This window comes from Sinocyclocheilus grahami, unplaced genomic scaffold, assembly GCF_001515645.1.
Source record: "Sinocyclocheilus grahami isolate Dianchi unplaced genomic scaffold, SAMN03320097.WGS_v1.1 scaffold137.1, whole genome shotgun sequence".
Lineage (NCBI taxonomy): Eukaryota > Metazoa > Chordata > Actinopteri > Cypriniformes > Cyprinidae > Sinocyclocheilus > Sinocyclocheilus grahami.
In genome coordinates, this window is record NW_015505316.1 from 2,397,922 (window position 1) to 2,415,134 (window position 17,213).

Below are 17,213 nucleotides of genomic sequence, written 5' to 3' on the forward strand. Positions count from 1 at the left end.
TATCCATTGTGGAAGAGCAAGGTCTTCTTTGGGGTGAAGAAAGAGACCGTTTTCCCCCAAAGGTCAGTGGGAGAGACACCATTGTGCAGCCGCTGCTCCAGAACACCCATAATCTGCTCCACACCATCTGAGCATTTCCTCTCCAGACTCATAATTTTACACCTAAGAGACAAGAAAACATTTACATGAGTTACATTCAATTCAGAAGCTTGAAGATAACTGCAACAATAACTTCATTGCATGCCAGTTTGTTAACTTACGTTTTCTGCAGATCTCTCATGGTGAAGGACTGGGTCGTTCCTCAGTGTGCCGTGTCGAGAAGTGATATGCATTGACTTTTCTCTTCCCCTTGGGTTGAATTTATATGCAGCCTCACTGAATTTAATGAGATGTAAGTTCTCACACTTTTGAACCAATCAGGAAACTGCAGTATGACAATAGTGTAAGAGAAGATTGTTTAAATAATGAATGCCAAGGCCCTAAAAACCAAATGAGCAGGTGGGTTTTATTTTGTCTGTCAGTCAAGGACTGAGACATTGCTAAAAGAGCAGCAGTGAGCATGTGAATTAGCATTGACCTCATTCATGCTGTCAGCCAATAATATGTGTGGGAATGTGCACTTTAACATCTGTCCAGAAATACTACAAGAAAGCAAAACTCAGCCTAAACGTTGATAGAAAAGAGATTAAATGGTTAGACAGTTAACATTAATTAATTAATTAAGTTAGTTATATTAACTAACTTAATATCAATAGCAATATTTTTTTAACATTTATTTACATTTATTCCTATTTTATTTATTAATTATTTATTATACAGTGGTCAGCATTTGAAGTTGGTCAAAAAAGTTCATCAAAGTTGTCCTAAGACAACAACACATTTTGGTTTTAGGTTTTAGGACAACTTTGATGAAAGATTTTGATCCACTTCAAATGTTGAATACTGTACATACTTATATTACTATTTATTAAATATACAGTGGTGGATTATTTTGCTCATAGCTCTAAAACAAGCAAAACTCAACATATAAGGTAATGATAAAGATGATCATGTGTAGACATTCAACATCAATCAATTTTTATTTATTTTATTTATTTTCAAAACATTTTATTTGAATTTATTACATTAAACATTTATTTATTTATAATTGTTTAATATACATATTTATTATATAAATATTTAATAAGTATGCAATGATGGGTTATTCTGCTCATACACAAAAGTTGATATAAACCTGATGCATATAATAATTTTATTCACACCTGCAAATTTTAATTTTCACATTTTAATAAATGCATAAAACCATGACAAAATTGTATCATTGAATCTAAGATTAATTGCTGCATTATGACAATTCTGTCAAAAAAAAATTGTTAGAATGAGCAGATGATGTTATCTGATATAGCCTATGTTGTACACTCTAGGGCTGGGACGCTGTTGTTTAAGGGAGGTAATTGAATGATGCCTCCAGATGGCGAGCCTGGCTGCCTGGGAGGTGCTGTGAGAACAGTGAGTGCTGGGAAGTGGGAGGCAGAGTCACTCTGACATTGTGTAATGGGCCACGCTTCTTTTATCAGTGGGATCAGTGTCAGTGAATAAGTGTGGGAAGCCGTGCCGCACAAGCGCTCCCAGGTTCTCACTGAGTGGAGCGTGTGACCGAGAGCCAGCAGACAGCAGGCCAGACAGCTGGAAGTGTCTTAAGTATGTGTGGGGAGAGTGTGCCAAGAGAGAAGTGTGCTGCCCAGACCTCATAAAGCTGAGAGGAAAAGAGCCTGTACACACTTCAGATATTGTACTTTAGTTTGCCATGGCATAAGCTTGAAAAACACAAAATAAAAAATAAATTAAAATAAAAACAAACAAACAAATAAGTAAATTATAAATATAAAGTATATTTTTTTTATATTCATTGTTATATTTATTTGTTACTTTTATGTGAAACATGTCATAATCATACCTAGAGTGATAAATAAATATATATATATATATATATATATATATATGTGTGTGTGTGTGTGTGTGTGTGTGTGTGTGTGTGTGGCACAAATCCTTTCCTTTGAGTAATTTGCAAAACATATACTGTATATACCTTGAGGCTCATGTCTAACTCCCAAGAGACAACGGGACAATTTTGTGCCTTGTGTGAAGAACACAATAAACTGTGCTTTAAAGACCGAAGCGACTTGCAGTCACTTAGATCACTTTACGAGGTCACAAATTTCCCACATTCACAGGCCACTAGCTGAATCAGTCTTCATCCCTCTTAAACGCCCCTCCACCTGCTCCCCAGAGATGCGCTCATTGTGTCGGAGCAATAAGGGCTTCAGCAGCCATGTGGCGGCCCAAACGCTCCCATTGGCTGCAGACTGTGAGAACCTCCAGCAAACTCCAGGCTCACACATTCATATGGAGATTTGGGAGTATAAATAGAGGGAGAGGAGAGAGAGTTGAGCACAGATCTCATCTGATCCTAGCGGAGAACTGAACACAAGACACACAGCCATGGCACCTACAATCACTGGATCAGTCATCAGCAGAGAACAACTTCCACTCACAAACAAGGTAAATATTCAACATCTCATATCTCACTCCACAGAATCATATATGCTTCTGAGATATAAAAATGTGGATGAGTGTTTCTATGTCAAGTCAAATGAAATCACAGCTACACTCAAAGGAAAGCTGTCAGTGGGGTGCTGCCATTTAGGTAATAATATGTACACTTTAAGTACTATGTGCATTTACTAATATGCACCCTTTGTGAGCAAATAAGCCACAAAGATGTACCTTTTGTAAGGGTAACACACCAGTGACAGCTTTTGTACCTCTTTTTTTTCCTGAGAATGCTTATAATAAGTTTGAATATGATAGTATGGTTTGCCTTGTAGTCTTGTTGACTGCCTCCTGTTTACATCTGAAGAAACCAGATTTGCTGTGTAATGGAGTGAGATTGCGCTGCTGTCGTCTCAAGAAATGAACTCCTCTACACATATATATCTTTATTTATCCACTAATAAACCACACTTTCGCTTACTGTAGGCAATTATGTTTTATCTCTGCTTGGTGAAATTCAGCTACACTGGATGTTGAGTGCTCAATGTGATTAAAATGCATAATTTTTCACTGAATTACTGCAGTTAATGTACTAAAAGGTCAGTAGTCAAATATGGCATGAATAAATTGCAAACTAGACCCGATTAGAGACACTATAATTTTGCTTATAAATGTGAATTGACAAATGTGTCATTTATAGGCATATTTTTTAAGTACATGTGCATCTTGAAACACAATATAGAGTTTAAACCAAATAGTAGATTTGAATAATAGATTTGAATAACTTTTAAAGTGTGCAAATGTGCTGTGATGAGTTAAACTCATGGACAAGGAATTCAGTGACAACAAGGGATTATAGGCAGGAAATATATTCAAATTTATTTTTATTCTCTACTTCAATATGAAGTAATGCACAGAAGACACCTTCACAGAAGGTAAAAACTTGATTTTGCCTATAAAAGACTAATTTTAAATCACTAACAGTGATGATAAACCACTGCCCTTTACAGGGGAAACGTCTCATTCATGTAAACACATGCAAACGTTAAAAACAATCATTTGTGCTTTCAACACACAATCAAATCTTTCCTTCAAATGAAGAAATATTTCTCATATAATAAGAGAAGCATTAGATCTGTTTCAAACAACAGAAATATAACAAAAAGCTTTCAGTAAATGAAAGCAGTGAAAGAATAAACCCAATATGGGTGAAAGAGCTACAAGAGCTCAAACGTCTGAATAAGACTTTAACGTTTGTTTCAATCTTAATTTTCACGAATGTAGTAATGTGACACTGGGGTCATTTATTGACAAAGCACGTGCCGTTAATAGTGGAACATTCCCATCGCCAAAACACAACACAACATATTTCAGTTTTTACTCAACAGGAGGAAAATCAATTGATTCATCATAATGTTTATTTTCTGGTGGAAATAGCTTAATAATAACTGTTCCATTGAATATCTTTTCAGTGTAATTCAGATGTCCCTTATCAAAATAAATGAGTGATTCCTATAAAGCAGGCGTGTGTGGACCCCTGGGGGTATTTAGGCAGGTTTCCGGGATACTTGGGGTATTGGGGGTACAATACTTAAACTTAAACTTAAGTTTAATACTTAAACTTAAATAAATAAAATAAAACTTGTAATTAATTTCTTTTTTTTTTCAGTTTCTTTCAAATATAAAAATGATAGTAATTATTTTTTACATATATAATACTGGCGACTCTAATAATATTAATGATAATGCTAAAAGAAATCAACTATTATGAATTACTTTCCGATCTGATGGGACTTTGGGGGTACATAAGACAAAAAAAGGTTGCAAGACACAGGTATACACTACCAATCAAATGCTTGAGTTCAGCAAGATTAAAAAAAAATGAAACCTCACAGGGGTATTTATGACTGTCCCTAATTGAAATGGGCATTTGTTTGCTTGTTTGGACTCATACTTAGAAGTGAGAATTCAATTAATAGATTCATTCAATAAAATGGAGTGAAAATTATAATTTTCTGAATATTTTTGCCATAGTGTAATAATCATTTTGTTGATGATTAGTAGTTGATTATTTATTGGCAGAAAAATGCATTTGAAACCACCCGTTTATTGTCCTTATGATTGTATTTGACTTTTTAAAATCACTATTAATAATGGTATTTAATACTTCTATAAATTATTCTAGAAAGAAGGGAGAAATGGAAGAAATTTTGAACCAATTTTTTCATTGTAGGTCTTTCATATAAACAGCACATGCTTTTTTGAGCAATTAATCCTTACGGCGAGCAACAAGCTGCACTTTCTCACACACTCTCCAACCCTCCACCTGCTCCCCAGAGATGCGCTCATTGTGTCGGAGCAATAAGGGCTTCAGCAGCCATGTGGCGGCCCAAACGCTCCCATTGGCTGCAGACTGTGAGAACCTCCAGCAAACTCCAGGAACAATTGTCTGTATTCCTATATTTGGATCTCACTGTATTTTTGCCATTGGCAAATTATGTTTCAAGCTAATTGAATCTGCTATGTTAGCAATTATATATCTCACACTGAGATGCAATATTGATATTCTATGAACATGTTTCTGAATAGATCCAATGGATCTTATGATATTTATTAACCTCTTGTTCTTTTTTGGAATATTTTATTGTTGGTGTTGTAGATTTTATATAATCAACTATATGACCAACAAATTCTTTTATAAAGATGATTTAGGTAACTGCGTTTTAAACAAGTGAAAGGTGTGTCTAACAATCAAGCCCAGTGGTAGACTAAATGAAGATGCTGGATATCATCTGCAAATGTTTTATAAAAGTAATAAATGTCTATTTTACAAACTTTTCTGTGGCAATGTGCTTATTCATTCAGTGTTCCTACCGTCATATTCACACATTCCACTAACTTTTAAATTGCATCAGTTAGTTTCAGTTACATATTTGATAAATATGGAATTACAAACAAGCTTGTGTGTGCTTTGTTATCCACTCGAGCAATAATGATCTCCTAGCAAGACACCTTATAATCAGTAAGGATAGGTGGCATCCCTGTCATCAGAAAGGGATGTTGAACTTACACCCACAATTTGCCTCAAAGTGGCGGATCTGCAAAACTGCACATCCTGTACAGATTCACAAATTCAATTGCAGCCAGGTAAATTTAAAAGGCAAACCGAACAGAAATGACAGAAAACTTATAAACAGAGAACTTATAAATATTCTAAGAAACATTATGCTCTTCAGGTGCTGCACACTGAACAAGGTAAGGGCAGATAAAGAGACCTATGCAAATGAAATTTAAGTAGAAATACTGTTGAATGATTGGAAAATGTTGCATCAACAAATCACACAATGTACTACTCATCATGCTAAAGCAAAATATTTCATTTGTTTAAATATTTTATAGGGTTAAAATTTTATTCTTATAGGGTCATACAGTATAAACTCAGGCCCCCGGCTCAAATTTTCGATTTTGCTAATATTTTTTCTGAAGAAAGATAAACATGTATAGTGATGAAAGCCATTATATTAAATGTCATGGATGAATATTTAGACCTACTGAGTAATTCACTATTTTAGGGAAGTATGTTAAGACCCAATATCTAAAAGGGCATTAAGATATCTTTAATACTTTTTGAGCTACATGCCTGCAAACTTTGAAGAAAAACCTTTTTTTTTTTCCAAAACCATTTTTGAATGGTCACCACTGGCACATAATGCAACAAAGACAGCTAAAGTCAACAGATTTATATATGTTTATCTTTCCATATTAGCAATATCAAAAATTTGAGCGGTGACCTCTGGTTGAGTTGACATGAAATGTCCCTATATTGTTTAGCACTTTAAATAAATCAAATAAAGAGAGAGAGAGAGAGAGAGAGAGAGAGAAAAAATCAATAAATATATGAACAAACACCTGACTAAGAATTAGGAAGAATTTCTAGGTTTGAACCGATTTGAAAACTCCTGCTGAATCCTGGGAAAGTCCTAAAAGTGTCTGAAGTCCAGATGGTCTTGCTACGTCTTAGGTCCCCCTCTAATAAAGAGAGTTCAAACACCGTGACTAATGTGATGTGTAACAAGACACACTTGTTTTGTTTCCTTACTGTGGGTTTTTTGAGCTACATGCCTGCAAACTTTGAAGAAAAACCTTTTTTTTTTTCCAAAACCATTTTTGAATGGTCACCACTGGCACATAATGCAACAAAGACAGCTAAAGTCAACAGATTTATATATGTTTATCTTTCCATATTAGCAATATCAAAAATTTGAGCGGTGACCTCTGGTTGAGTTGACATGAAATGTCCCTATATTGTTTAGCACTTTAAATAAATCAAATAAAGAGAGAGAGAGAGAGAGAGAGAGAGAAAAAAAATCAATAAATATATGAACAAACACCTGACTAAGAATTAGGAAGAATTTCTAGGTTTGAACCGATTTGAAAACTCCTGCTGAATCCTGGGAAAGTCCTAAAAGTGTCTGAAGTCCAGATGGTCTTGCTACGTCTTAGGTCCCCCTCTAATAAAGAGAGTTCAAACACCGTGACTAATGTGATGTGTAACAAGACACACTTGTTTTGTTTCCTTACTGTGGGTAGTCAATGAACCGACTGTGGGAAAGGAAGGCTGGCCTCTCAATACAGAACTCATGGGAACTCCAGTAAAAGCCCTGTGCCTTCTGTCACACAAACCTCGTCTTCAGGCCTGCTGCTACAGGTGGTTGAGCGTAGAGGAATCACAGGAACAAAACCATATATCCAACTCAAATTAAACTTGGAACAGGCTTCATATCTGCTATAGTTGAGAATATATATACATTTACAAAAGTGATCATTTATATTTTTTTGCTAAAATGCAATAAGGTGGTCTGAATTCCTCACTATTGCACAAAGCTTGATTTACCAAGTTTGTGTGTGACACTAAGACTGACTGTTTGTTTTACAACAAAGATGCAATTAACATTTTCAATGGAGCAATTAGTGCATTGTTTGCACTGGTCAGATTAGAGCACCCAGGATGGTGGGAATGTCCTCAAAAACAAACTCACAGTATTTCAAAAGAATATATGTGAAAAATACAAGTGAACACAAACAACGTATGTAGCATAAACACTAGTCTTTGCTACCCATCACAATACAAAAAGAGCCGATTTCATCAGGGTTATTATCATTAACTAAAACAATAAAGAAAAAATTACTTGAAACAATAGGCCCTAAATGTTAACGCAAATAAAATAAAACATAAAAAACTTAAATTTATTTAATTTCAGCTAGTTGCCAAGGCAATAATTCTAATTTTCTCTAAAATAACTAACTAAATAAACTAAAATGAATAGTTATGAAAAACTATATAGACTTCACATAAAAAAAATTAATAAAAATGGCAAAAAAAAACATTGAAACGCAATCACTAAAACTTTAAAATTAAGGTGAAAAGTTAAACAATATTATTCAAAATATTAATTGTAATATCAATGATTATGTCGCTGGTTTTCGCTGGTGGCTGTCACGATACACGAGCGCGTATTTGTGTGTTAGCTAAGGTGTTCTGTGGGGCTTCCAAGCCTCTTCAAATAGCAAGCACCATTCATAATCAATATTCACCTGCTCGTTCCCACGCGCTTCATTGCCACAGTAAAACCACTTTACTCACGTGCTTGTATTTTGGTGAATTCTGACCCTTTTGGCTTTTGATAATCACTTGGCGTCTGCTGGGCGTGCGATCGGGATACAGCAGAACGCGCCGCGCAATCACCCTCACTGGAGCCTGCTGGCACGCTACAATAAATTAAAGCAAACCCAGGTAACTTTTTAATCACGTTACAAATCAAATGATTTCGTCTCATATAAATATTTTTAGCGGATAAAGATTGAGATGTTTGATCATCTTGATCTTTCTCACGCGTGCCTTCACGGTTCTCATGCTGTTTAACAGCTACATGAGAACTTCTGTAATCTGGAACGTGCACGCGTCTGTTTTGCCACCGAACCTCAGTAGAACTGACAGTCATGTTGTTAACAGTTATCAAAGGAATACTCCTGGCCTGGGAACGGACTCGAGTCTGTGTTTCCTGCTGCAAAAGAAATATTTTTTTATTGTAAAACAGTAATAATAATTTGAAAAAAAAAACTGCTTACGTTGTGTGTTTTTTTAATTAATGGACGGTTTGTGCTATCTAGAATTTTTGCAATATATAAAATATACTTTATTGCATTAAATGTATGTGCATACATTCTTTTTCATCAATAAACTGAATTTTTATTGCATTACATTTTGGTTACACAAAGTGTGAATTATACAACATCAATTAGCATGGTTCATCAAAAATATTTTATTTTCATCTTTTGTGTTCTACCAAACCTGCTTTTGTGCATTTGAAAACATGCACAACCTATATTTATCATGACTTTTTGATACAGAAAATTACATCTTTTTTCTAATTGGCTGAAGGGCCAAATTCCTTCACTAAACCTTCAAGTGTGGCGTCCCTCTGATACCTTGGGAAACATTCCTTCAGTGGAAGGCGAGCAGGCAGTTAACCATAAAATTAATGTCCTCTATTGTTGTGATGAGCCGGCCCTCTGGTCTCTGGTAGTGTGTGGGAACAGTAACACAGCACAGGCCACATGGCTTTGTAATGCTAATGCTGCTGTATAAATACAGGGGGCTGTTCCTCAAAGAGACTCACAACTCTTTTTGCCACTGAAGAAAAGCAAGCTGGACATGGCACCCCATTCAGTTATGCTTTCGTCTTTTGACCATCTTCACTTCAGTGACAAGAACAAAATGAAGGTATGTTTAATTTCAATGCGATTCTTCTTTCAAACGATTCACCAAAATTGCATTCTGTATGCAGTTTGAAACATGTTCTAATCCGTGTTCCCATCTGATTTCAGCTGAGGAAGCCAATTGTTGAAAAGATGCGCAGAGACCGCATCAACAGCTGCATCGACCAGCTCAAGAGTCTCCTGGAGAAGGAGTTTCACAGCCACGACCCCAGCGCCAAACTGGAGAAGGCCGATATCCTGGAAATGACTGTCAGCTTTTTCAAACAGCAGCGGCAGCAGCAGCAGCTTCCTCAGAGGGACTATAATGAAGGCTACTCTCACTGCTGGAGGGAGTCTGTCCACTTCCTCACTCTTCATTCCACTGGAGGAGGATCTGGGCGGGAGCTCCAGCATCTCCACAACGCCCAGCAAACGAGTGCTGCTATCGGCTCCGCTCCATCAGGACCTTCCTCTAAACTGAGCACGGCTGGTTTGCAACAGCCTGACATCAGGAGGCCCGTCTGGAGACCCTGGTAGAGATGCGGTGAACCGTAAACCCTGAGGGACAGTCGTATTAACGTCTCTCATGAAAGTAGGAGATTCATTTCCAAGGTGTACGTTTGTGTTGTCATCATATTGATTGACAAAAACTTAAGACAAACATGTGTTTGTCAATAGAAAGAGGTGGATTTATGTGCTTCTTGTTCTGTTTTAATAGCTCTTAATGTGATTTTTACCACATGTGATTACTTAAATTGTTTTTTATTGTGTATATGTTTTGATGTATGCATATTTAATTGAGGTCGACTCCAGTGGAGTTTTCTGTATCAGATCATTAAAATGAAATTGTACTTCAAAGTTTTTCAGAGTATCTTTATGTTTGCACTGAGAATTCTCCATTTTTGTTAGGTAAGGCATGTTGTACATTTGATAAAGGATCCAGTTTGTTGTCTTGACCAATGCTGTTTTGAAAATGAGCTCTTATGTCAAATATTTTCTGTTAATAAAATTCTACATTACCAATTCATGGTTTTTAGTGTTTTAATAATTACTGTTTGCATGTTAAAGACATATAACCTGGCACAATATGTGCAATAGTTTGATTTAAAAAGCATGTGGTATGAAAGCTGACTGAATTTATGTTAACAGGTTAGGAAACTAAACTAAAAACCACTTGTGGGCTGATCTACTAACTGTAAGTAAACTGAGCTAACTGGTTTAAAAACTTACTCTCAATTTGTGTGTACCACTGATTTGTACTTGTAATTGATAGTTTTATTTTATAGTTCTGTCAAATAAGGTGTATATAATAAAATATAAAAATAAAGCAAATAGAAGCTTAAAAAATTCTAAATGACTTATCTTTTGAGGCAGACAGAGAGAAATACTGTTTTTTATTTATTTATTTAGATTATTATTTTTTGGAATAGAGTCCAATTTCATATGGCATTCATAAAAAATACAACACAAATGTTTTATTTTAAGAGCATTTGTACAATTTTAAGCTCTCAAAATAAATCTAGACTATGTCTATATGAGGTTTCTACCAGCACAGATGGGTAACGTCAAGTAAATACAATTACGCAGCCTCCCCTCTATACAGGCACACTTCTATTGTTCTCCCCTCCTGAGAATATCACACTCACAATAGGAAAGTAGTGTGGGAAACACTTCCGTGCTCCCAACTCACACGTTCTGGAGTCAATGGAGATGACCTCCCTAACAACAGCAAGCCTTTCATCCTATCTTTTCCCAGGGGCTGATGCAAGTGTGTGTGTGTGTGTGTGTGTGTGTGTGTCACTGAACAATTAGACAAGCAACAAGTGGAGTCCAAATGTCTATGTGAAAAATTCAGGATTTAAAATGGGATTTAAATCTGGTAATAAACAGAAAGCTTTAGGATTTAAAAAAAATGTAAAAGTCACTAATCAAGTGAAATTGTGACACTTTGTACAGCTGGTCAGATGTTCTTCCATTAATGTTCTCAAATGCTGTTTAGGCTTTAAAGGAATATTTCACCCAAAAATGAACATTTGAATCAATCATTATCACGGTTCATGAAAAATATTTTATTTTCATCTTTTTTGCTCTACCTAACCTGTTTTTGTAGAAACAAAGTGCATTTGAAAACATGCACAACCTATATTCATCACAATTTTGATACAGAAATTAAATCCCATTATTCTAATTGGCTGCAGGGCCAAATTCCTAAAGTTATATTAAAGGAATATTTCACTCAAAAATGAAAATTTGCTGATAACTTAAGTCATCCTCAAGCCATCCAAGATGTAGACGAGTTTGTTTCTTCATTGGAACAGATAATATGCACAGATCAAGCACGGTTTAGAGGCGAAAACAGTCCAAAACATTTTTGAACAAATTTATTTTGATGTGAGAGGACAACACTGAAACGAGCGTTATTATGGACATATTATTTTGGTTAGAAGTGCTGAAATAATGGATTTGTTTATTACAAACTGGCAGATTTTCAGTTTACGAGACATTCATTGATGGACTGGAGTCATGTGGATTATTGTGATGTTTTTATGAACCGTTTGAACTCTCATTCTGACGGCACCCATTCACTGCAGAGGATTCATTGATGAGAAAGTGATGCAATGGTAAAGTTCTCCAAATCTGTTCCGATTGGATTGGATAACCTGAAGTTTTTCAACAATTTTCATTTTTAGGGTTAACTATTCCTTTAAAGACTTACTAAAGACAAACAGGACAAGTAAAGCCATCTGTCCTTGTATCTGCAAAACCAAGATCATGATTTAAATCAGCTGCCCAAATAAATCTGTTCTCCGAATTGTTTCGAGTGAAACTGGGCACCCATGAGAGCGAAGCACATGACAGATGTTCACGCAGGCCAGTTGAACCGGGTGCTCTGCCCTTTCGGGAGCCAACACAATTAGGCTTTCTCTGTCATTCTGCCCACTGGCTATGCATATGCCAAGCACTCACAGTCCAGAGACAATTAGAGTATCGGCTGCTTCTAAAAGACTGAAACTGGGATTATGTTGCTCTGTATTGTTAATAGGCTCTACTGGATTATCCTACTGTTGAGAGACATAGTAGAAAGTCTTATTTGCTTTCACTGCTTGGACATGGTGTACATTTGAATGCAGTTTTGGAAGTGAGCTGTTGTATTCAACTGGGGCTTTTTTAAACATTATGTACACCTTTGGCAAAAAATAGCCGCCGAGTATTCCTAGCACACTAAACAGGATGGCACCTACATTAAGGGCCATGGCGAAGCTCCCTCTGGAAATGCAGTAAGCTGTGAAGAACGTGATCCAAGAAATCATATATATCATGAGACTAAATGTAATGCATTTGGCCTCATTATAATTGGCCGGCAGATCTTTTCACATGTAGCTCAGGCAGAAACAAATTAAGCTCAACACACACAAAAATGAGCTCGGCGAAGGCCCCGAGAGACAGAGTCTTACTGCACTCCAGAATAATGCTGTCACTGTAGAAGTCATAGTCCCGAGATGGAAAGGGAGGGTCGAGGAGCATGCGAAGAAGAGAGATGAAGACCTCCACCACTGTCGTGATGAAGATGAACATCTCAGGGCCTCGATTCTTAGCCCAGGTCTCATAAGATCTTGGCAGCTTGGAGGACCACTTAAATATACAAACCACCTGAAAAGAGAGAGATTTGTGTCATATATGAGAACTGATGAGGATGAAAGTTATTTATTAAGAATGCACAATATAGATATATCATATTAGTTATTGGCAAACATTGGATATTTAATTGCTCATGCTCATTTCCCCTATTTTCACCATTAGATTACCTTTGTTGTCATCTAACACTCCCTTAAATTTAATCTTTAAAAATATATATATTTTAATAACTCTGTCATCTCAAAATGAATATCCATTTTTCACACTGCACATTATAATGTTGTAATGCCTAAATTCACTTAGCATTTAAAACCACTGATTTTAGTTTTTGGTTATAACGTGAAAAATGATTACTGTATTTTACTACTGTTTATCCCTAATATTTAAGATAAACTTGATCACAATGAGCATAAGCAAATATTCTTTTCTTATTTTTGAACAGTACATAAACCGTTTCACCTAGTGTTATTTTATTATTGTTTAAATACTATTATAGTATTAATTAATATTTTATATTTTCAGTTTTCATAAAATTTTGGTAATTTGATGTGCTCTTGACAAGATTTTAATTTTTTTTTAATATTTCTATTAACTTCTATTTTCATTTCAGTTTTAGTCATTTTAGTACTTCAACTTACTTTATTTCATTTATTAGCCATAGCAACATTTCTAATTTTCATTTTTCATCTAATATTTATATTTTACTTTATTTCAATTAATAAAAATAAAATGTTAACATTTTAATCAATTTAGTTTTCATTAACACTGGTTTCACCAACTATAACTCTCACAAACATCTTATTGAAAAATGTTTTGCTTGAAAAGCTATCTTTCATTTGTTAAATATTTTGTCATATAACGTACAGCTATTAACCTCTTAATAGATATTAACCTCTTCTACATTGTCAAATAGAGAGCTCTATACACCTGAAAAGAGCGCACGGTCGCACACGCCAGGCAGACGGTGAAGCTGATAATGAAGAGGGGCTGTTTGAGGAGGCAGCCGGTGTGGGAGGGTCTGCTGAAGTGGCACAGCGTGCTGCAGGAGGCCACAGTCAGAGACGCCAGCATCAGCAGACAGGTCTTCCCTCCGGCCGACTTCACCACAGGGGTACTGAGGTTGAACAGGAAGATGACAGCCGTGCCAAGGGTGAGAAACAGGGTCACCCCCAGGTATATGAGCAGGGCTGTAGTGAGCGAAGCGCCCCACGGCAGGTACAGCTCGGCTCTCTTATTACATGTCTCACTCTCTGCTTCAGACCAGTAGTCTCTGGCACACGCCTAGCAGAAAGTGTAACCTATGAGAACATATGAAGTCAAGTTAGTATAAGATGCATTTAAAATGTTTCATAATGAGGCTACATTACAGAATTTAAAGGGATAGTTCACCAAAAAATATAAATTCTGTCATTAATTACTCACCCTCATGTCGTTCCAAATAGGGTCACAACGCTCTCGGATTTCATCAAAAATAACTTAATTTGGGTTCCGAAGATGAACGAAAGTCTTAGGGGTTTGGAACGACATGAGGGTGAGTATGGAGGGTGAGGATAAAGAAAGTGTGCCATCTGCTGGATCCTCCATTGAACAACCTTATGCACTAGCACTTTATAATTCTATAATATTTGGAGTGTTTTCGAACTTGTTTTGTTGGGGAAGGTGGCAGCAGGGCATGCCATGCAGTCAAAGCAACACTTATGTTGTCCGGTCATGAGCTTTCTGTGTCCGTAAGGACACTGGAGAACACAGTGACTCAGGAACCTAGACAGAATAATAATAATAATTATTATTATTATTACTATTTCTGGCACCATATTTGAATTATTTCCCTTCTTTATTACATTAATAAAAATGTTATCATAATTATTATTATTTTATTATTCATTTATTTTTGTCACTGCTTTTGTTGTGTAGATACTGATGCAGATGGAAAGCTATTTGGAAGCAAGTACACTTCAAAAGTTTGGGACAGTAATATTTTTTATGTTTTTTGAAAAGTCTCTCCAAGTGCTCACTAAGGGTGCAGTTATTTGATCAAAAATACAGTTAAACAGTAATAGTTTGAAATATTATAATTTAAAATAACTGTTTTCTATGTTAATATACTTTAAAATATAATTTCTTTCTGTGATGCAAGAAATAAATTTTGTATTTTGTAAAGTCTTTTTATTTTAAATTTTTTTTGAATTAATGAATGAATGATAAATTAGAAAAGTTTTTTTTCCCCCATTTTCCCCACTCTTATGATACAGCATGGTGGAGCCAACTTTTGCCACGGGCCCGTTTGATTTAAAGTGTCCTTGCTGAATAAATCGATTCTTTTCTTTAAATTTCTTAAAAACAAAAAAGAAAAATGTACTGATCCCAAACTTTTGAATGGTACTGCAAGTAGTTTGTTATACAGTACATAAGGAAAATAAAAGGAAACGCATATAAGGAAATAAACTTACCTTGGTTACAGGAGTCACTTGACCTGTCCATTTAATCAGAGAGGCATCTAACTGAAGTTCAGTTGGACCTGGAGTGTAATTTCCCACCACCTTAAGTGACCACTGGCCGTCCGTCCATACCCACATCACTATATCATAACCTGTAAGAGGGTCTCTAATCAAAGTAAAATAATGTATTTCGAATTGAAAACTGAACTTGTTTTAGCTGATGAAATACCTGTTGGATTCAAAGACAGTAATTTCATTAATAATTGTAAATGTGCTATAATACAGTATTTCAGTGATTTTTCTCTGAAAGCACTCACCTCCCATGGCTGCACGTTATATTTCTGACACAGTCCAGAGTCACAATGCAGGATGTTGTGCAGCGCATGAGCCACCATGTGCACGGCCTTATACACGTTAAAGGAGGAAACATCGTCATACTGTGACATAGAAAAGCCTTGAATCGCTATTTCATAAAGCTTTGTATTTTCCATACATGGGACACTGTGGCTGAATGGGCTGTTGAGACCAATGTCTTTAAGTCTGGGCACAGAATGCCTTTCAAAATCTTCAAAACCACAGAATTCAGTATATTGGACTGTGACACCGAGGACAGTCCCTATCATACTGATCCCTAGATACTACTCACTGTTGACACCACCGACCAATCCTCTGTCCCAATCCACACTTTTCCTGTCACATTTTGGTCAATTACAAAAGGAAAGAAGCCAGCGGCCCGCCTCTTAGTGGCGAAGACAACTATAGTGTTGACTTTGGTTTTGAGGATGTTTTTGACCATGTCTTGCATGTATTGCTTCGTCTTGTCAGTTACAGCGGGTATCACGGCTTGGTATGCAATACATAAATCGTAAAGCGACGCTTGCTGGGATAAGCCTTGCATTCCCTGTATACCGTATGAATTGTCACTACCGAGAAGAGCGATCCAGGTCCAGTTAAATCTGACGAGGATTTGTATCATTGCGCTGACTTGGTTTTTGTCACTGGGAATGGTGCGGAAGAAAGCTGATAGAGGATCTTTTTGCTCAGCAATTATTGAAATACGCATAAAACCTGGTTTGATTACAGTGTAGGCTAACTGCTATTAAAAATCTAATTTATTATTTAGATGATAACCTGATGGTGATAAATCATGTTGTGATTATGCCATACCTGAGGGACCAGGAATGCACCAAGAGCAGCGGCTGGTGTGAAAGAGTAGGAACTGCTGTCAGGACCGATGATGGCCACAGCACGGCTGTCCACAAATGAACTGTCGTCCTGTTGGGCCAGCAGATCCAGGGTGGCCAGATTGCTGGCTGGGAGGGAGCATAAATCATATGTCCGGTAGCCCAGCGTAACCCCTGGAAGGAGTTGCTTATTCTGGGTGCTGTTGTTAATTTCATCCATGGCATATCTGAAGGCCTGCACCAGATGATAGCCATGCTTATTGGTCAAGCCTCTGGAAACAAAATGAAGACAAGCAGTGTTCTGCAAAGTATGATAAATAATAATAAATCTCTGTTTGTTTGGAAGACCCCATACATGTTTTCATTGATCAAAAATACAAAAATACATACCTGTAGAAAACACTGACATGATCACAGACAAGTGGAATATGCAAAGTACAATAAAATGACATATCAGATTTCATATCATTCTTACTGTGTGCACTGTGCAGTCAGTCAGGTAAGGTGTCGGTGGGATGGTGGAATCTGAATTATGGAGAGGGAACCAGCCAGAGATGATATAATCTCCTTGAAGGTGGAGCCCTTCACTGTCAATATAGCTCAAGAGACAGAGAAACACAAACCAGACCAGCATCTTACCCAT

General features: G+C 36.4%; 1 protein-coding gene and 1 pseudogene across 2 annotated transcripts; one reads left to right on the forward strand and one right to left on the reverse strand.

The window, feature by feature from the left end:
- Window positions 1-2,299: 2,299 nt before the first annotated feature.
- Window positions 2,300-10,111, forward strand: LOC107591151 (transcription factor HES-5-like). Of its 2 annotated transcripts, XM_016280193.1 has the most exons (3): window positions 8,284-8,347; window positions 9,209-9,337; window positions 9,442-10,111. In XM_016280193.1, the coding sequence occupies exons 2-3, from the start codon at window positions 9,269-9,271 to the stop codon at window positions 9,847-9,849; spliced, it is 477 nt and encodes a 158-aa protein (XP_016135679.1). In that variant the 5' UTR covers window positions 8,284-8,347; window positions 9,209-9,268; the 3' UTR covers window positions 9,850-10,111. The 2 variants fall into 2 exon arrangements, with proteins under 2 accessions (XP_016135680.1, XP_016135679.1); XM_016280194.1 differs by lacking the exons at window positions 8,284-8,347; window positions 9,209-9,337 and adding an exon at window positions 2,300-2,562.
- A 2,298-nt stretch (window positions 10,112-12,409) lies between these two features.
- Window positions 12,410-17,213, reverse strand: LOC107591152 (taste receptor type 1 member 1-like; annotated as a pseudogene).